We start from the raw sequence: 22,404 nt of genomic DNA on the forward strand, positions 1-22,404 counted from the left end.
AGGAGAGGTTCGATAAGAACATTGGTTTGTTCCAAAAGCTCTTGGCTCTCTGCTTCTCTCTGATTGGATGAAATGTTCATGAGAGAGAGAGAGAGAGAGAGAGAGAGAGAGAGAGAGAGAGAGAAAGAGAATCATGCCACTCACATTTTTCACTTGAGTAAAAGTATCAACTGCACTGTACAAAAGTATTGTTATCAAAATATACTAGTACAAAAAGTACAAAAGTAAAAGGACTGCACTCATTGTGCAGAAATATCCAATTTCACATTGTAGACTAATTATCAAAGTAAGAAGACCTAACTAGTAACTAAAGCTTTCATATTATTGTAGTGGAGTTAAACTAAAAGTAGAATATTTTCCTCTGAGATGTAGGCCTAATAGTGGAGTAGAAAAAAAAAACACATTGTCACAAACAGCCAGGATTCGAACCTCTGCGGGGAACACCATTGGATTTCGAGTACAACACGGACTGCCTGGGAGGGGAGCGGGGTCGCAGTGGTTTCGAATCCTGGCTAGGACAGATTGACTGAACTGGTTGCTGTGGCGTTGACTTGGAGCTGAAATAAACTGGCAATAAATGATAACTGAAAGTTGGCCAGATAAGTTATTAGTTAGACCAGTCACTCTGTGTATTAATTTAATTAGGCCTTGTGTATTCATTATGCCTACAAGGCATAAGCACAACAACAACTAAAGATGCAATTGGAAATTGCAAGTGTGGTTGCCTACTTATTGTCTGGATAGCCAGATTGTCAAGGGAAGCTTGACCAATCCTTACTCTAATCCACAACTTTCCAACATTATGCATTGCGCAGAAGGTGTGTGGCAGCCGAGTGTGATCTGCAAACTCACAACGGTTGCATCTGCGATTCTGCGACACGACAGGAGCTTGTATGTCTGCTGTTCTCCGGAAGTGTCCCACAGATAATGCTACAGTAAATTCCATAGAGTTAAGAAGGTAAATTCTCGCGGAAACAGGTGGATAATGGTGACGTCACAGAGAATGCTGCTTCCTATTGGCTAAAAGTTTATCCAGAACATTAAAAAGCAAGCTGGGCTAGAACTAAAATGTGTTGCATGGAAATATATTCCATTTTACCATTTGTCCCTTTCATGCCCATATATGGATATCTCTGTATCTGACATGGGGCGAGGCACAACATGCAGCACAAGACAGGTCCCGATCCCGATGGAGGCAGATCGTTGAAGCCTTATGTCCCACTTGGGACGAAGAGGATTAAGTTTTGCATTTTCCCATTCAAGTCAATGGAGAAAATGTATTCACTAAATTAATATAAATAAATTAAATTAGGCCTATTATATTACATAGGCTATCTCTTAACAACATGCACCCAGACAGACGAGTACCGATGAAGCCGGTCGATTTGACATAATTGTGCCACCAGAACGAACCATGATGAGGACCAACACAGGTGTTCTGATTGGCGTAGAACTAATCAGACCAATAAATTGAAACACCTGTGTTGGTCCTCAACATGGCCGTTTAGGATTACACATGCAACCCATGTATGCGTGCATGCATAAATGTGAATGGCAAATCGAGTGGCAAAGTGAGTGGCAGATAGCCAGGACTCTTCTGTTTGGATGGGCTGTCAAGGCGGTGACGCGATGGACCAGAGCTAATGGGGGCATAGTAACAACAGGATGGATTAATAATCCACTGAGCCAATTCAAAAATATGTGAGTGCGAGGGGTACTTCATTTCCTAATATAACACACAGTCAGACCTTGAGAGAGACCATTGTAGATTTGCAAATGTAATTGATATTTGACTTCCCAAACTCCAATAATGTTAATTTTATCGAACATTAACTGGCAACAGATGTAGAACTAACAGAGGCGTTGGACAATTTGGACTCAAAACGCAATGGGGTTTCCTCGCATAGGTTCGAATCCTGTTCGTGAAGATGTTTTGTCATTATTTTGCTGTTCATGATTATGACACGGCGATTGGATTGCAAACCAAAGAAGGATCTCAATGGAAATAAGCCGCAAGGTTTACCTGAGTTTCCTTTTAGTTGACCTTAGTTGTGCGGTGCCAGTTAACTGTAGCCACAAATGATAACTCCTGTAGAGTAATTTTATTTTGAAGACGTTTTCTCTCAGCGTCTTCGAAAATCTACAGGAGTTATCATTTATGGCTAAAGTGAACTGTAGGCTACTGTCATGAAACTGTACCTTTTCCTTATAAATACTAAAATCAATCAATCCTAAGTACGCTTCTAAACATCCTAACGTGGGTCGAACACTTGCAACATCGTTCCTAACAGTTCCTAACGGTCAATGCCTACAGGTCCGACTCTAAACGAGACAATTCGTGGTGGGAAAAGAGCGGAGGAAGGGTACGTGCGTACGTCGGTTTAATTGTTTCTTGTTGAGATCTGATCGCCTGTAGTTTGAGTGAGAAAAAAAACACAGGCATGCACAGATTTAAACATGTGCTTTTTTCTTCACTCAAACTGCAGGCGATCTCAACAAGCAACAATTAAACCTAGCCAGATCGATGTTACTAAGAGGACGTGTTAGGAACTGTTAAGTGTTAGGACCTGCGTGGATGTTGTTAGGAAGCAGTATGGAGGTATTTCTGTATATATTGCAGTCCAGTCGCCATGTCATAGCCTAATCATAAACAGCAAAAGAAAAAACATCGTCACGAACAGGATTCGAACCTGTGCGGGGAAACCCCATTGGATTTCGAGTCCAACGCCTTAACCTCTCGGCCACCGTGACTGATGCCATATATCGTAGCATACGTCCGATTTATAGTTCGACAATAAACAAATCCGACATGTATGAGTATTTGCTAACAGGTTTGTACGATTCCATTTCCATGCCTGTACGTGTATCTATTGTCAACCTAATACAATATGCCCGTTTATAATCGACAGCAATGGTAGCGGAACATTTTTGTACCGCTATGGCTTTGTAGTCTAAATACAGACACTAGGGGGAGACAAACACCCACGAAAGCCATTATTGTCATTGGATTGTGCAGCAAAGTAGCTCAGTCTGAACTCTGAAGCTATATTTTACGGTCTATATATGGTCAGAAGCCCCAACACATGGATGTTTGTGGTTTCCCATGCACGAGACCAGGGTTCGAATCGGGTCTAGTGTCACATTTGTTCCCGATGGGGGAGGTCAAAGAGGGTGAATGCAGCCTCGTCCCCCGCCTGCGAATCTTGGGGTGAATGTAAGCAGAATAGCTCCACTTGAAGGTCAAAAGACAAATTTTAGTTGTAGTTTCCCATGACAACAACACAGTGTGTAATTAGTGTTTATATTTTTAGTTTTGAGGACATGTAGAATTTGCAAATAATAGCCTACTTTTATTCTACTTCTATCCATCACAAGCAATGAAAGTTTAAGCTGATGCACAGAGCTGCCAACCCTCACGCAATGAGCGTGAGACTCACGCAACTGACCCTCTTCTCACGCTCTCACGCCACACATGGTATTTCTCACGCCGTCAAATCACCAGCCGTCACAAAGTGGAAAACTGCGTCAACTCAAGTGTCACTGAGACATCCACTTCGGCCGCGATTTGAGCAACAAAGGGCTTAAAATACTGATCTGATTCTGAAGTAGCCCTAATGATTAGATGCGTCGCTGTGTGTGCGTGAGCGTCTGGTGTGAGGAACGCTGCGTGCACGTTCCTGCGCACATCATTCTCTAAGATCGACAGGCGACAGGAGGATCTACAACATTTAATTCGACACATCCAAAATGCCCATTGCTTAGGCTACTACTAGCAGGCAGTTTAAATGAGGAGGGACTTTTGGATGGATGCATGTGCAAAAAGAACAGCTCTTCAAGCAAAAGACGTGTTACTTGCAGGTTAATGTAAACATTTATCCATAATTTTCTCATCCAGTAAAGCCAGATAAAAGTATCAAACTCCCTGTAAAATGCAACAGAATACAGGAAATAACATCTACTCTTTTAATTTTTTTCTGGGGGAGGACCCACAGACCCCCCACCAAAATGATCCACAGTATAGGCTATTAACTACGTTTCTGCCTCAAAATTACATATTCATTATTGAGGGTTAGATTTGGAGAATTAAATAACACCCACCCAGTGCAACATACTGTAGGCTACCTGGTTGGTGTAATAGTGACTCCAAGGGTCGATAAAATTATAATAATAACCTAAATTATTGTAATATTTGTTGAACATATATAGGCCTATATCATTTTTTTTTCTTTTGCGGCACCAAAGCCCCCCCCCCCCCCTCGCAAAAAAAGAAAAATCTCACTCTTAGGTTTTCCTGAAAGTTGGCAGCCCTGCTGATGCAAGATAGGCCTACTTTCTCTGTGTTGGAGCCAAAGAAAGTATGCTGCTAACAGCGCTATAACATGATTTAATATTTATACTTGAATTAAACGACATTAATGCAGCCGCAATATTGCTTTTAATTGCAGCTATGACACCTAAATAATTTGCATTGGAAATGTTGAGCAACATCTTCACAAATAGTGTGGCTATTATCTCTTAAATGATGCAAGTTTAATATGTGAGCATATGAAGGAAACTGGTAAAGTGAGAATCCCCTAAAAGCCAGCAATAATTTGATGACCGGCTGAGTTTTCTACTGTAAATGTGACAATGCGAAAAACAAGATTTTTTGGGGGGGTGAACTGGAACACTAACCATTATTTTATGCTTTAACTATTACAAAATAGCAGCTTGTAGATCTGCCATTTAATCTTGACAATATTTGCAAATCTTTGAATAGATATTTTTCATAGCAAACTCAAATATTTGCTTCTGGGGGGGTCCGTGGAACAACATATGTTGAGATGGGGGTCCGTGGTCAAATACTTTCGAGGGTCCTTGACATGAAAACGTTTGAGAAGCACTGATTTTGAAGGATTTATAAGACATTTATAGAATCGGGTCAAAATATTCAAAGACTTGCACACATTTTCAAAAATAGCAGCTCTACAAGCTCGCAGCGTGGCTGTATATCTATTTTTTAATAGTTAAAGCATAAAATAATGTCCAAGTCTTAATGGGTTAAGGTTAGTTAGGCTAAACGTGGACATCCCAGGTTCGAATCTCAGGTGTGACAAAAAATAAAATGATTCTATAATATCACACAGGGGGACTCATACAAATGACACAGGACAAATTCCAAACTGTTGTTACAAAATCTTTATTGAAGCATTTATGACGCTAAACTCTTCAAAAGTTTGGGTCAGTATGTTAATTAGGCCTACATGATGACAGAGACAGTAAGGCATACATTATTAGGGTAAACATTACAGTGACTACCGAAGGAGTCTTCTGCTATAGAGTAAAAGCTTCTTTGGCTTAAGTGATTTACAGATCTAAATAAGCTATAACGTATACATATAGAATTCAATATAGACCATAAAATGTACTCTAGTGTTGCTACTCAACTCCCCGGCCATATTGTGGATGTGTGGAGACTGAGCATTCAGGCACAACATGGCTCCCTGTGAATAATCTGAATAATCTGAAGTGAACAGATTTAAAAACAATGAAGGGGGACTTTGAGAGTGAGACATCAGCCTGCATTCACAAATCTAGTTTATAAACAAAAGACAAAAAAAGAAGAAGAAAAGTTCAAATATTTTCATGAATAACAGAGAATACCTCACAACCAGTTAAATGAACCTCTGCATAAAATGTACACATTTGACACTATTAGTAGTGTAAGTAGGCTACTGTGATTTATTCCCTCCACAACTAAGCATAAAACACACACAAAAGTTAACAAGCTTGTAATTTCATAAAGTATAAACATATAGCTCTACTGTTCAGAATGTATTCTCTCGCTAGTCTACTGGACACATTGGACTGTTTAACTCCACCTTACAAAGTAAACCATTGCAGCACATTGCAAGAAATGCCATCCCCTTATATACCCTACTGCACTGCAGAATATATTTAATTTCATCATATGCATCATATTATAATTTCTTTGTTACCCAGACCTCTATAATGACTAACAGGTCTTCCTCTTAAATAATTCTGACATTATTAGGTTTAGGCGGTTTCAAAGTGGGACATCACTAAGCTTATAACTGCAGTCAAAACAATGGCTTCGATAACATGTAAGTTGCCCATTCATAAGTGCCAGCCATTTGAAAAAAGTCCATGCAATACCCCCTTAAACCTCTCACCGTTTCCATCTTCTAGTACTATTTCAAAAACCTCCCCTTTCCTCCCCCTTTCTGCTAAAACCCATCTTAAACCCAAGCACCAAATCCATTCACTCTACATTCCTGTCGATACAGACTTGCCACTGCCACTTCCGCCCCACTCTGGAGGCTATGCCCAGAAGCCTCTGCCAGGATGAAACACCTGTGGCTCCTGGGAGCCTCCTGTTCTCCTCCAGGTGCCTCAAGAGAGAACAAGAAAACTGGGACATGCCGGAGCCATTTGTCAAACCCAGGACTGCTGTCGTACTCCATTTCTTCCACCTGTCTTGTATTTGAATGCAACACAGGCACGTAGTATCGTTTGCTTAATAGTTTCATTTAGGGAGTCATGGCATGTTATTATCATGACTAAGGGCACAGGCATGTTTATGATTTTACGAAGAATGACGTAATCTGGAAGGCACTTAAAGGAAACTCACAGACAGGATTGGAAAAACTATGTAGTTGATTCTATCAAGGTCTTCTTCCATTCCTCAAGTTGAATATTTGAGCGTGTCATCTGGCAAGTATCAAACCTTATTAAAACAGTAGCCAGAGGCAACCCTCACGGGAGTTGTGCATAGCTGAGATGAGTGTTACTTCTCACTCAGTGATAGGTACGAGCAGTTCCTGAAAAGACATATATTATTATCACTCTTATCTCCATAAGGCTTACTGTAGGAATCCATCCCTCCAGGACTACCAGCTTGTTTAAGTCAAAGGCGTTGGTGTGTACAGGAGCATGCATGTGCATGGAGTCATCTTGTCCATGGTGTTGCCTCCGCAAGCATTCATGACTAAAACATAATCTAACAGTTGTTCATGTTACTGCTGCTTACTTGCCACTACTTCATTAGAAGTAATCCCTGTGCATAAACATAGTTTCCCTGCGACTATCTTGTGTAGCCAGACGATTGGAGACCTCCGCAATATCCCATCGTCTGGCTACGCGAGACTACCATGCGACAATGTTTACTCTGGAGAAAGGAAAGCTACAGCTTAACTCAAACCTGAATGACTCTTTTCATCTGTAAAAGAATTTGCACTGATGTCAGAGACATCTGCAAATAATCCTTGACAATTATTTGAACTCAGCAAGGGTAGAATTATTACACCAATACTAATAAAAGTGAACATTTTGAGTAGAAATCTCCCCATACCAAGTCTCAGACATCCTGGCAACACAGTGCATCCACAAGCCGAGGACAGCGCAGTACTACCTTCATCTAAGATTTACCATTTTTCACAAAGGCACAAAGAACAAAGAAGCTATTTGTCAGCAAGACAAATAGGTCCTGATAAATATTGCAGGAGTAAGACTGTTGGCACAACATCCTTAAGATGGGCTGCTCTTGATGCTGAAAGTGAATTATGGCACCTTGGCACATTGTTGCTTTCTTTGGGCAGCCCCGGTAGAGGTTCTAAGGAGCACCTGCATTGGATAATAGGCACTAGTGATTTGTGTATGGTCCTCTGGCCAGGTTTGAAGAGTCAACCTGTTGCCTATACAGTATGTAGGTTATATAAGATATCAGAGAAGTTTAAAACGGTGACAGAGACACTTATGCAGGACTACCTAAGACCATTTAATTTAAGAATAGGAGATTTATAAAGATTGCTTAGAATGGAAGGACGTGTTGTGCAGTGGGGAGTTCAATATACAAAACACAGTGGACAAACAAGGAAAATGGGTAACATTATGCTCAATGAAATCATCTAATTTAAGATTAAGCCAATTGCTCCACAGCAATGGTTGCTGTGGAAATCGGAGGCTCTGTCACAACTTTAACGGGGCTATCAGGGTGTTTCTCTGCTGCTGCTTCCACCACCACCTCCTCTTCCTCATCTTCTTCCTCCTCCTCCTCCTCTTCTTCATCTTGCTCTGGGACTGCCAGGCCAGCGTGTCGATCGCCATTCAGGTCATACTCGACACTTTCCACTTCTCCGTTGATCGTCAGCTCAGCCTTCACGCTCCCCAGAGTGGAAGAACTTGGCATCTCCCCTCCGTCCTCGACCAGACCTTCCTGGGAATGCACCTCCGCTAGGGGGAGCTCTCCATTCTCTTCTACAGGGAGCTCTCCATCCAAGCTGCCCAGAGGAGGTATCTCCACATGGGCTACGTCCCCGGGCGAGCCCCCATCCTGCATGGGGACTTCACCGTCTCTCACCTTCTTGACATTGAAGGTCATGGGAGACACCTTGAAGGAGGAGCTCTTCGATGTTGGGCTCTTGGGATGGTTCGGGGTGAGGCTCTTCTTGATTTTCTCACGGCGGTCGAGCGGCACGATCTTGGTGCCAATCTTGTTCATCTTCTTCTCGATGCTCTGGCGCGAGAAGGCTTTCTTCAGGCTGTCCACCTTCTTCAGGCTGGAACGCTTGAACTTGTCAGCCCGGGATCTCTCAGTAGGCAAGGCAGTGGCGAGGCCAAACGAGGCATCGGCCTCCAGAAACTCTTCCTCTTCGTGGTTCCCCATTATGGCATCATCCTCATCGGAAGAGAGGCTAATCGTCTGGAGAGCCTCGTCCTGGCATCGGTTTCCATTGGAAGAACCAGTGACAGAAGGAGCAGGCTGGAAGGCTTCCGCATCCATCTGGCCAGGCTGGGGCGACTTGAGAGAGTCTTTAACAAAGACACTGGACGGGATCTCATTGTCTTCCTGCAGGGAGAGAGAAAAGAGAGATAGCTGGGTTAAGACTGTGGTCTTGTGGACATGGTCATGTGAAGAGAACATGACCACTTGACCCTAGTTTTAGGTCAGCAAGAAATATGGAGCATTGACGCGTGAGACCGGTTTAACACTTTGCGACAGTTGCAGGGTTTGTTGCCCTTTGAATTGACGATGGCCAGCATAGACAAGTTTAGGTCTATAAAGGAGGAGGGCAACTTTACAAGTCTTTCACTGCATTCTTCTGCGATTATTGCGTCATCAAATTTCAGGTGTACTTCCACTCACACATTCCTCATAAACATTCTAATGGATGCTTCTACCACATGCTTTAGCCATCGTAAATGCATGTCAAAGTTCACCTGTAATAGATTCTGACATTTTGAACTGGATTGCCAGTGGAGGGCTCAGAGAGACCCGTCTCCACATGTCTCCGCTGTGTTTTGCTAGAGAATTCTAAGGAATTCACCTGTTTCCCAACAGGAGGCAAATGCTCCCCCTCCTGTTTTTCTTTGCCTCCATCCTTGCAACCAGGAACACATACATGGCCTTATTATATAGAGTGTGTTTGTGAGAGATGATCAGCAATAGGAGGGAAATGATTTGAATAGCACCCTTCCCGCAAGAAGGCCTATTGAAACAAACATAGATCACAATCTTCCCTTTGAAATCCAGTGATTTAGGTGAGGCTAGGAGCCATACTCACCTCAACCTTTATTTATTACCCTGATAGATCCAATGTTTCTATACAGAAAATGAGGAAAATAATTTAACAGTAAAGTCTAGGGAATACAGGATTGTCAAATATGGGTTGGAAAGTGAAGTCTGTTTTTTTAATTTAGACTGCTTCCTTTCTTTTTAGATTTAAATGAAGGATAACTGTAGGGATGGCAAATTATACGAGACAAGCGTGACTAGGGCACTCACACCGTACAGACATGACTCTGATTTTCCTCAGAGTAACTGCAGATAATGTGTATTGATTTGTAATCACGATAGGGTCTTTGCTCATTTTGCCCCAAATCAAGGAAAAGAACAATCAAACCTATTTTATACTTTGTCGTGCAATGGTGTCGCTCATTGAAAATAGGTGATCTACAAGTTCACAACATATAAGCTTGTAGATAGACTATTTTCTGTATTTTCAGAGATTATTATTATTATTTTAAATAGGATGTATGCCATTCCCAAACCTGGGATGCCAGGTTGAAAGTGGTTAATACAGTGTTGCTTGGCACCTTTGCATTAGCTTTAACTGGAAAACAATCAGGCCATGAGTTATTACTGTACAGTAGCTGAGGACCTCTACATAGGACCACACAGACATGAATAAGCTTGATTAAGTAACAGTAACGATGAAGTGTGACTGGATGCCAGTGGTTAACATATGGCTTTGAAGGCTTGGAGCTAAATCCTCTGATGTGTGATAAGATGTTTCACTTGGTAAATACCAAGAAAGAAGGGGGCCTTCTACTAATGTGTATGGGTGGGTGGAGAGATCTGGATGGTTTAAGTCTGTCAGTTGGGCGTTTGAGCATCGGTATGCGGAGTCTTGCGGACGCACTCATGCATGCACACGTACACACACAGCTTTCAGCTTACACATGAGAGGTGTACTGGTGCCGGTGAACACCATTGAAAGAGTCATTTCAGCTGAAAAGGAGTAGTTCACCCAAAATATTACTTATTTTTTATCAGTTACACCTGCCCGTCAAGGGTAAGTCCCTGCGACATACTAGCATCATGTCAAGGGGGTGTACTTGCACATCAAGCTGCCTCACGCTACAGAAACAGAAGATGGGCTCCTGCCCTATGGGCCACATGGCCCGGCAAGGCTTACTTACTTTAGTTTTTTACTTTCAAAACAGGTCCATTTCTAATTAGGGGCAATTTATGTGAGTGTGTTCTAGTCTTGCCTTGTCTTAATAACGTGTGTGTTGCGCAAATGTGTTGTCAGAGTGAGCTTGCCTCACTGTAGGAGTTCACGGTGCCCTCGACAGAATGAATAGCAGCTGTAGAACTTAGGAAAAATGCTTGAAGTGACAGCATGTCACAAGTTACTGGAGGACTGCGTAACTAATTGCTCAACGCATACTTAAAGACTGGACCAACCAGAAGGCCAGCAAAAAATCCTGCCCCCTGTCAATTACTCACTCAATACCAATGGCAATCCTTAACTGGAAAGAACAGCAATCGTTCAACATTTTGTCTCCACTCACAAAGCAAATCTTGTCTTCACCATCTAAAATAGCTTACCAGTTCTAAGCTTTTCTGTCAGACAAAGGGAATATTCCATCTTTTGGTTCAATAATAATGTGTTTTATTCTTCTTGTCAATATTACTAAAAGACAGTCAAGAAATGTGTCACAATGATATTATCTAGCACTGGTGACGGCGGACAGATACAGTATAATTAAACAAACAAACAAAAATTCTATAGTATATAAAAAAACTATACATATAATGTATGTACTGTAGCTGTGATTAAAATCTTAGTGTCACTCGTTCCTTCAGTTTTCTTTTTTTTTTGTTTCAGTTATTGTCAGTGAGCAACACTGTCGTACAACTAAGACCTATAATTTAGGGTTAACCTCTTGAACACTATCGTCGCTATTCTGGGGAAAACATTCGGCAGAGATTGCATATCGGCTCTTTTCGGGGGAAGAGATTTTGTGTGAGGGAAGTGCTAGAGCAAGGGTCTTCAACAGGGGGTCCGGGACCACTAGGGGCCGGGGTTCCTCAGAGTTACTACAAGGGGTCCTCCAAATCTTCCAATCCTATTTAAAGTAACCACTTGAACCCTAGTGTCCATATTCTGAGAACTGTAGCAGCTTGTAGATCGGCTATTTTTGGCAAAGAGGTTTGGTGTAGAGGGGAAAAAGAGCAGACTAAGTACAGAGAGAAAGGTCAAGTTTATTAGGTAATGGCGGCTCAAGTCGTTAAATATCTGAAAACACAAATTGACATGAATCCAAAATACACTGATGATTGTGCTGTCAAACGATGAAACTATATGGAATCTCTGAAAAGGTTGTGGGGCTCCCTGCTTCATCTCTCTCTCAACTAAGGGGTCCTTGGCCTGAAAACGTTGAAGACCCCTGAGGTTCTAGTATAGAGCACTGGGGTACCCCGGTCAACAGGGTTTTACCATGTCAACCACTTGAACCGTACGGGTTTAAGTGTGTAACTCCACCCACCTGGTACCTTACAGAGGTGGAGATTAAGTATTACTACAGTACTAGTTACTATTTTATGCAGATCTGAATCATAAAAGTTCACACCACAGCCCGTCATAACAGCTTATGTGAACACCCCTATCATTTCATGCTGTGTGGAAGAGCCAGGCGGCCAGGCAGGCCCTGTTGTTTTCAACTAACATCCAGATACCTGACACCCAGATCACCTTGATCTGAACCACGCCGGCATGATTCATGGCTCAGGTGTGAGCCAGGCCTGTGCGGTATCTCCTGGTAACTGCTAGTAAATCTGTCAGTGTGTTCTCGCTGGTTAAGAACAAAGCTCTGTGTGTGGAGCTAAATGTTTGGTAATGCTGTTACAATTAGGTATTTTCACACAGTGTGCGTAGTTGATCTGAATGAGAAACACAATAAGGCAGTAACTTTAGAACTGCTAGGATGAATATACCTCCTGGATATATATCAGATATTTTTAAGTTAATAAGAAATGATTTTTTTTTTTTTAATAGCATCTGACACATTGAAATCTCGACTCTTGCCGAGATTTCGCGGCTTAAGACAATAATGGTGGCGCTGGGTGGGAGTAAACAATGTTTACTGAATAAAGGCATTATCTGCGGCAGATGTGTAGCAAAAGAAATGACTTTTGAGCAAGATAAATAAGCGGATTAACAATTTAACCACTCGCTCTTGTCTGAAGCCCTGGTGGGGAAGGACAGATCGAGCCAACATTTAATATATTGCATCTTTTGAAAAAATAACAGCTGGACCATCATTTGAGGGACCAAATAAGTACGGTAAGATAGCCTTTTGGGCCGAAACCCTCATCCGATTTAGTACAGAATTTCTCAACTGTCTATTCTGAAGGTGTGTAGATAACAGTGGAAAGAGTGAAACCTATGATCTGAGTAGTCTTTCCTTGGGCTAAGTTGGCCAGCAAAATCGGTGAAAGTAACCTCTTTCAACCTGGTGTGCACAGTTTTGCCATGTCATTATAAGCAGAAAAATTTACACAAATAGCTGGTACAGTAGAAAGAATAAAATAGGGCTTTAAACTTTAAAATAGTGCTTAAACTGTTCCTCGTTTTGTTGGAGACTCCCTGGAAACTCTAAAGGACCCCAGGGGCCCCCCGCGCCCACTGCCTCAGGTGACATGTGACACACAGGGGTGTTTGTATGGAAAGGAGCAACTCTAAATCTTAAAAGACAGACACAGAACCTTGGGGGACACGGCTATAGTTTCAGCCGGCCCTCGCTCGCCTGATCAGCTGTAAGGTAAAATCCTGAGTGCTAATTCAACTCAAAGTCACAGTAAATTAAAAGTGAGAATTTGTATTGTGTAATGTATTTGCCGAAATCAGACACTACACAATCAGACATTACACCACATCCACAGAGATTACAGTTCAAAATCTATTGTCATATATTCAGGTTATATCTCTTTTTAAAGGTTATTTTCTAACGGCACATTCGGTGGTGGAGGCACCAGGGCAACCTGAGAAAATGTGTGGGTTTTTGTGTGAGTCGTGAATGGACAATGGAAGTAAAGGTCATTAACTGTTGAAGTTCCATTTGGATCTGACACTTTGGTGGACAGGCAGAAAACATGTTGCCCTTGCTTGAGTGAAAGCTGGATATAAATTTGTCTTTGTATGTATACGTGTGTGCTCATGTGACTGAGAGCGTGTGTGTGTGTGTGTGTGTGTGTGTGTGTGTGTGTGTGTGTGTGTGTGTGTGTGTGTGTGTGTGTGTGTGTGTGTGTGTGTGTGTGTGTGTGTGTGTGTGTGTGTGTGTGTGTGTGTGTGTGTGTGTGGGCGTGAGTGCGTGTGTGCGTGCGTGCGAGAACAAGAGAGAGAGAGAGATAGAGAGAGAGAGAGACGCCTAGGCCAAACATTAAGTCTAATTTCTTTGCATTGCATGGAGCACCAAACAGATAGGGTTAAGTCTATCAGGGGCCACTTTGGATAGTGTGACTGTTTCTTTTTTCTTTCTTTTTTTCAGCCACAAAGAGCTATTCTAAATTGACTTTGTATTACTTTCCGGTAATTGTCTGAATGTCCCAGAACCTGTTTCATTTAGCGTGGCTAATTATCTGCCAACCTTTGTGAGCTAAAAAAGAAAAAGAAAAAAAGACAACTTATCCACATTCAGCCTGGGGTCCAAATTTTGGGCATGTCATTCTAGGTGAAAGTTTTCATTTCTGTAAAAAAAAAGTTAAAAGATTTCCAAACAGTTAAACAAATCTTAAAACATTCTACCCAAGCTCATAGCGTGCATTGCAAGCTTTTAGGTCGGCTGTTATTGTCGTATTATAAAGTAAATAGGGCCTCTGAGGCTTATTATTCAAAAAACTACAGATTACAGAAAAACCACTGAATGTTGAATGTTCATTTTTTTGGGTGTAATTGAGGTCAGGAAACCACAAAAAAATATTTAATTTTTTTTGATGTCATGACCCTTTGTGCCAAGGCCACAAGAGGGCGCCAAAGTGCCAGACATTACCCCACAGACCACTGCTGTTACAGACCCACGCAGCAGTCAGTTTTCAATTCACGTTGACTAGTGGAATGAAAGTGACCCGCATGAAGAGCGCTACAAGATGGCTATAGGCTAACACTCATTTTAGAAGCCCGATTTGGGGCTATTTAGCCGCCAAAAAAAACGTTTTCCCTTCCATAGGAACACAGTTCAGAGAAAATGACCTCTAAAGATGTGAGAATGTATTGGATTCGGCGGCGCGATTCGGCGGCGTTACCCTCTCACGGGCTGTGTAAACAGAGCACGGTCTGGCGGCCTGGATGAAAATTTAGACGGAGGCTTCGGCGAGGCCTCAGATCAATTAATTCATTTTATTAAAAAAGCCGGACTAGTTCGGGATCGGCACCCCCCCGGAATACGTCGCGCCGCCGACAGCATAAATGGAGTAAAAATTGGGGGGCTCTAAACTTTGCATCTGGCCATTTTCAATGGAATAAATCGTCGGACCACGTAGAATGGCTCGTTGGAAAGCGTAGGACGAGCCAGGACCACCCACGTCTCTACAAGCAGCTCAGGGTAAGTAAAATAGCAAAGAAAATATTGTTTTGTATTGAAAAAAAGCCGAACTTGTTCGGGATCGGCACAAGAAGGGTTAAGTATTTGTAAGGGTGCCTAGGAGGTTAAATCTGGTACTGCACTATCAAAAACAGTGCAGCACCAACACAATGCCATTACCCCCATCTCTCTGTCTTCCTCTACTTTACACTAAAGAGATTATTAATATGAAGTCAAACTTTCAAAGAAGTATTTTGTAAATACATTTTGACGATGTTTGGTGGGGTGTTCTGACTGTTAGACCTCACACTGTGGTTCAGTTCCTTTTGGGAATTCACGTTAATGAATGTGTCCTCAATACAAAGACTCATTAGTAGGAGCTGTGTGTGCGTGTGCGTGTGTGCTGTATGTGTATGTGAATTCACCCATGTGAGATTACCCAGTGTTTACAAAAACATTAGACGGGATAGAGGGAACAGAAACTAGAGAGAAAGAAATAAATGAATATTAATTAAGAGAAGTTTGGATGGACATTACGTTGGGCAGAAAACAAAGTTAATTTACGGCGACATGTACGGCCCTGGGCCTCCCACTAAAAACTGGAGCACACTGTAAAATCCTGAGTGTTCAACTATCTCAGAGAGTGTACAAATCTAACCAAATGGACATTTGTACACTCTTATATGTGTAGAGAAACCTACAGAATATAGTGGAGTCCATGAACCCTCTGGTTCCTTAAGGGGGTTCCAGATGGACCCTTAAAGGTCTGTAACAACTCTGAGGGGCCTTTTCCACCGGCAAAGAACCGGTTCGGGTTCTTTCTCCCGCCCATGGGATGAACCAGAGGTGAGCTTTTCCACCGAGAACCGGGGTTGGTTCCGAAACCGTAAAAGTTTGTTCCGACCGGGAACCATAAAATCCTTGGTTCCTCTGGTTCAGTCATGGTTCAATCTGGTGGAAACGCAAGCCGGTTCGCAAGAACGAACCAAGGTTCCAAGAAAGTTGAACCGGCACTGGTTCTGGAACCGGTTCTTTGCCGGTGGAAAAGGCCCCTGAGAGTGTACAAATGGGTCCAAATGGAGCCAATCTGTACACTGAGAACTATGGAGGTCAATTAAATTAAAATGTTTCAGAAGAACCACTGGAATAGAACTTTAATGCAGGGTCTTGGCCAGAAACCTCCCTTTTTGGCTTAATCACACATACAGTAAAACCCACATATACTGTAACACCACATACACACGAGTACAATTACATAAATCAGTTACATAAGGAAGAACCTCTCTCAGGCGTGTGCAACCGAGTGTAAATCAAGCAATATTCTCAAGCTGTCAACATCACAGATTCCTCTCTCTCTCTCTCTCTCTCTCTCTCTCTCTCTCTCTCTCTCTCTCTCTCTCTCTCTCTCTCTCTCTCTCTCTCTCTCTCTCTCATCTCCCCCCCCCCTCCCCCTCCTACTAAGTTTCTGAATTGTCTGCTTAACAAACATACTATCAGACAGGACTGTATTACAACAACACCCAGCCACACATGGTGAGAACAGTAGGCAAGCCTGAACAAGTACCGGTATATATATTTAAAAGAAGAAACAGTCTACTCTTGACTGATTTCATCAGATGTAATCTGAAGTAATCAGGCAGGTCATGATGACATAGTGTTGGGACCATGATAGAGACTTCTATGTCATCTTTCACCTGATGGTGTTTACAACAAATAGATTTACAGTATAGATGAATTAGCCCCAGGCGCGCCTTAAAAGTTATTAATAAAATGTGTCTAATCTTCACAGAAAATTAAATTATCTACCACAGTTAAGTGGTAGATAATGTAATCTTCAACAGGGGGTCCAGGACCCCTAGGGGGTCCTCAGAGTTACTACAGGTTTTACTACAGGAGTTTTCTCCTTTTTTTATATTAACCACTTGAACCCATAATACTCCCATATTCTGATAACTTTGGCCGAAAATAGCCGAACAACAAACTCACACTGGCTATTTTCAGAAAAGAGGTTTGGTGTAGAGGGGAAAAAGAGCAGACTTAGTACAGTCTGAAAGGTCAAGTTTATATTGACGGTTCAGGTGGTTAAATATCTGAAAACACAAATTTACATGAATCAAAAATACTCTGATGATTGTGCTGTCAAACAATGAAACTACATGGAATCTATGAAAAAGGTTGTAGGGGTCCTTGCTTCTCTCTGTCAACTAAGGGATCCTTGGCCTAAAAACGTTGAAGACCCCTGCTCTACCATATTGGTGGATGTTTGTGCATCTACTGCTCCAAGTAGTCATACTGTATGTACAGTGCAACTTAAATTTCAACCACATTAACCCAGTGGTTCTCAACCTGTGGGTCGTGACCCCCAGGGGGGTCCCCAAATTATTTTGGGGTGTCCCCAGATGAGCAACTTAATGTGCGACATTGTTTTGTCACTCAACAGTAAACAAAGTTTAAGTGTAAAGAGGGTATCTGCACATTTCTAAAGTAACAATTCAAGGACTTTAATACCTCTAAAATGACAGATTAGACATTGGCCAAATTGTCAAATATATTTCTCCCTCTAATATATATATTAGAGGCAGAAATTGTGAAAATAGCCGATCTACATGCTCACAACGCCTCGCAACGCGACGCGTTGTGAGCATGTAGATCTGCTATTTTCACAATAGAACTGTTTTATATAAAATGTAATGCCTCAACTCTTAGTGCTTGTCAAGATGAGGGGATTCCCAGTTAAAATATGATTATTTTGGGGGTCTGAAAAAGGTTGAGAACCACTGCATTAACCTGATGACTGCCTACAGGGCTTGATCCTTGGGCCCTTTCATTTTCCTCCTTTTCACCAAATCTACATCAGATCTACAAGCTTGCAACGTGTTTTGAGCTAGTAGATCTGCTATTTTGGTGAATGTTCGGATGAAGTGGCTGTAGTAAGGGCCTCAAAACTCTGTGGAGATATATCGAGTGAGTTTATAAACACAGCCTGAGAGGTGCTGTCGTGTCGTGTGTTGGTTTGCATTTAAGACCCACTCAAGTGAAACTACAGAAATCCTTTGTTTCTCTGCTTCTCCAGTCAATCCCGGGAACTTGTTATAGTTAGGAGACTGACTGTTACGCTCTATTCAAATGAATGCAGAGAGATCTGGGTGGGGCAGTCTCTCTGTGTGTGTACACATTTGTAATGATACCTTACTGCTTCTGTCGGTTTCTCTGTGTACTGTATCCTTTACTGTGTGTGTGTGTGTGTGTGTGTGTGTGTGTGTGTGTGTGTGTGTGTGTGTGTGTGTGTGTGTGTGTGTGTGTGTGTGTGTGTGTGTGTGTGTGTGTGTGTGTGTGTGTGTGTGTGGGAGTGAGAGAATGTATACTAGTGATATCCTATACCACCAATGACCAATATTCTCTCTCTCTCTCTCTCTCTCTCTCTCTCTCTCTCATGTGTGTGTGTGCGTGCGTGCGTGCATGCGTGCGTGCGCGCGTGCGTGCACGCGTGCGTGTGTGTGCGGGTGGACAGGTGCATGAGTTCCATGAGTGGAATGTTCTCTTTTCATTCCTTGCTATTGCATTATCTCCATACATTCATCACCTTATATGTCGTCCATATCATATCTGTATGTCTTATATCATATCTTCTTACATCTCCACAGCAGATAGATCCACTCTACATTTTCCATTACTCCATGATATAAATCTCCCACACCCAAAACTCACAACTCACAATCACTGAAAGCTCGTAAAAGTACAAATGCTTCATGGACACGCACGCACGCAGTAGGCTATATAAAAGCAAGCAGTGTGTACTGTGTACACACTTATATCTGAATAAAATTGCAAAGGCTTTGCAGATTTGTTTGGACTTCAGTGTTTGCATTTGTGTGCGTCTCTGTGTGTGTGTGTGTGTGTGTGTGTGTGTGTGTGTGTGTGTGTGTGTGTGTGTGTGTGTGTGTGCGCTGCGCGCGAGCGTGGAGAACAGGCGTTTGTGTTCATTGCGCTTCAAAAGACGGATGGTGATTCTGTTAATCCCAACCGGTGTGGTTGGTGCAGGTGTGTTGGTTCAGTGCGTCAGGTGTCTCCAGGAGCCTGCACTTAAAGTCCACGTCAACACACTCACACACAGACACACACACACACACACACACACACACACACACACACACACACACACACACACACACTCTTTTGTATGTGGGCGAGTTAGAAATGTACAGTAAAACAGAGACAGAGAACTCACCAGCTAACCCTACACTTGGTTGAGTGGAGTCCCCCAGGGCTATATGCTAGGCCCCACAGCTGTCTTCGCTCTACACTAAACATCTTCGCCAAAGACAATAGCTCCAATTTCGTTGTTCTTAAACTTGTTTTTATGCAACAATGACAATAAAGTTCATTAATTCAAATAGCTGATCTACAAGCTCGCAACGCATCAAACCTCAACACATTGTGAACTTGTAGATTTGCTGATTTCTTGACAATATTGTTTGCCCCTGGCCCAGAATTAGAGTTGTTCAGATACCTGTTCCCTGTAAATTGCTTTCGTTAGATTTACCCCCCGCCCACACACACACACACACACACACACACACACACACACACACACACACACACACACACACACACACACACACACACACACACACACACACACTATACTTGTCACAATTATAACATAATTGTCTAATCGCAATTATTTGACATAATCGCATATTTTTACATTGACATCATAATCATTTTCATGTTGAAAAATTTTCATAGATTTTCAACCATTTTCAAAAATAATGGAAATAGCAGATCTACAAGCTCACAACGCGTTGCGATGCCACGCATTGTGAGCTTGTAGATCGGCTATATCCACAATCAATGTTCTTTTTAAAGTATAAAGTTGTCAAATATGTAAATAATTTCTTTATATATTTAGGTTATGTGTCATATCTGCCACTTCAAAGCCTACAAGCCAAACAGAAATGTAATTATCAACGACAAAAACACAATTAAATCGTAAAATCGCAATTATTTGAGTGACAAATTAATAATTTAGTCATTAGTCATGTAAGATGTCATAATCGTGACAGCCCTAACTATACTCAGGAGGACATTAGACCAATTTCCCACATTCCTTCAACTGCCAACTGCTAAACTCACACCACTATGTGCAAATATGTAACCTTTTACCCTCACCTTAAACTAAAGCCTAATTTTAACCCTAACCCCCCATCTTAATACAGCCCTGTGAAAAAAGCAGCTAAGGGCCAGAAAAAAATCCTCAAATTACCACAATAGTCTACCTATCCTCACCGAAGACAACGGGTCCTCCCACAGATAGTGTGCATGTACACACACATGTACACACACACACACACACACACACACACACACACACACACACACACACACACACACACACACACACACACACACACACACACACACACACACAGCATGGACAACGTCTATGGCCCAGGGAAGGAAGTAAAGTTAAAGGAAATGAGATTCCTCTTCCCTCCGGCTGATAGGGGTGCGTCATGGGAAATGGTTAATGCACAGAGCTCATTATGTAAGCAGGGGGATACGTACGTACTCGGGACGGAGTGCACTCACATGCATTTCCAACAAGGATGCATGGATGCACACGTGTGAATATACGTCACACGCAAACCTGTGTGTCTCCCTCTCTCTGTCTGAATGTCTCATATACTGTACACAGACTACACACACATGAACAGACACACACACACACCAAATGTACATGATGACAATAACTGGTCATGTTTTTGTGACAATCAACTCTAGAGCGCTTGAATTTCTCAAGTCATCGTTGCAATGCATTGATGTTAATAAATACGAACATTGAATATTGTTTGCTGTCACAAACTGCTAATATCAAAGTCAGATAGCATAATTGACCAAACGTAAGTTTATGTCATGACCAATATCAGGCAAAAAGGATCACAAGTCAGGGAATTCATTCCCACGGTCATTCCCTTAGAGCTGGCTGACTACAAACAAGGCATGTTTACTGGCTTTGCAACCATTACGCAACAACAAAACACAATGCCCAACTCAATGCCAACATCTGAACATCATGCCAACTCTCTGAACACAACACACTGTAGAAGCTCTGGCAGTTCCTGTTTGACAAGCATGGACAAAATTGATCCTATAGATTTAGGGGCACTAAACGAGGACATGGACAAAAAACAAAAACTAAAAACATGAGCATACTGTAGGATCAAAAAGAAGTATAGGGCTGATAGTCTGTTATTCTATATATGCTTGACGTCATCCTCATCCTGCACACTTGATTGAACACTGCTGCTTATTCTATGTATATACTGTATGCTCGACTTCTTTGCTAACCTGCCGACGCTGGTGAATGCTAACCTACCGACGCTGGTGAATGCTAACTTGGTGAATGAATGCTAACCCTAAACCTAACCTTACTCTGACTAATGGGACCTCGGACTATCGAGATTTACCTTAGCTGGAGACCCGGCTTCAAATCCGGGTAGAGCAGGAAAGTTACATAGTGCAGCTTTAATGATTAGCCGTTGAGCATGCGTGTGTGTGTATGTAATCCGCGTATCTCGAGAACCGTTCGTCCCATCGGCTTCAGATTCGTCACACGCGTTTCCCGCTGCGGCGCGGAGTGCAGTGCCCGGCCTCGATCCGATACGCGGTTTTCCGGAACCAGTGCGAAAGGTTCGGAATCTCCGTATGCGTAGCTGATTGTTGACATCAGGCTGTTCCGGAGGAACCGGCGCTGACTCATTGTGACATCACTTCTCCTGACTCATTCTGACATCATTCCTGTGCAAATAGTATGCGGAGCTGACATCAGGGTTTTCCGGTACCGGCATAAAAGGCATCACCTACACCACATGAGACAACACGAGACTTCGGCACGCGTGTTACCCATCGCAGCAGGTAGTGCAGTGCCCGGCCTCGACCCGACCCGATACGCGATTTTCCGGAACCGGAACGAAAGGTTTCGGATTCTCTGTATGCAGAGGTGATGTCTGACATCAGGGTTTTCCGGAACCGGAACTGTGTCTGCAGAGATCTCCATATATGGGCATAAAATGGACGCAGACAACATGTATAATGGGGTTTGCATTAAAGGGCGGGGCATTTATTCCCTATTTACATCCTTCCCGAGTAGGCCGGTCCCCGACTAGACACTCGGCCGCCCGTCAGGCAGATAGAGATCTCCATATATGGGCATGAAATGTACACAGAAAGACAGATATCTCCATATATGGGCATAAATGGACACAGGCAAACAGATGGTCAAAACGGGTCCTATGACAACAGGTATAATGGGGT

The 22,404-nt window shown here is 42.5% G+C and overlaps 1 protein-coding gene across 1 annotated transcript in view; it reads right to left on the reverse strand.

Annotated features, from left to right (window-relative positions):
* Positions 1 to 5,244: 5,244 nt before the first annotated feature.
* The window catches only part of LOC308307915 (caveolae-associated protein 2-like), a 32,606-nt gene continuing 15,446 nt past the window's right edge, over positions 5,245 to 22,404 (reverse strand). Inside the window, exon 3 of the mRNA XM_080753246.1 lies at positions 5,245 to 8,848. Within this exon, the coding sequence (XP_080609372.1) occupies positions 7,919 to 8,848 (930 nt within the window). The 3' untranslated portion in view covers positions 5,245 to 7,918. The remainder of the gene's footprint in view (positions 8,849 to 22,404) is intronic.

The sequence above is a fragment of the Nannobrachium achirus genome (genome assembly GCF_963921795.1).
Source record: "Nannobrachium achirus genome assembly, chromosome: 22".
Classification (NCBI taxonomy): Eukaryota; Metazoa; Chordata; class Actinopteri; order Myctophiformes; family Myctophidae; genus Nannobrachium; species Nannobrachium achirus.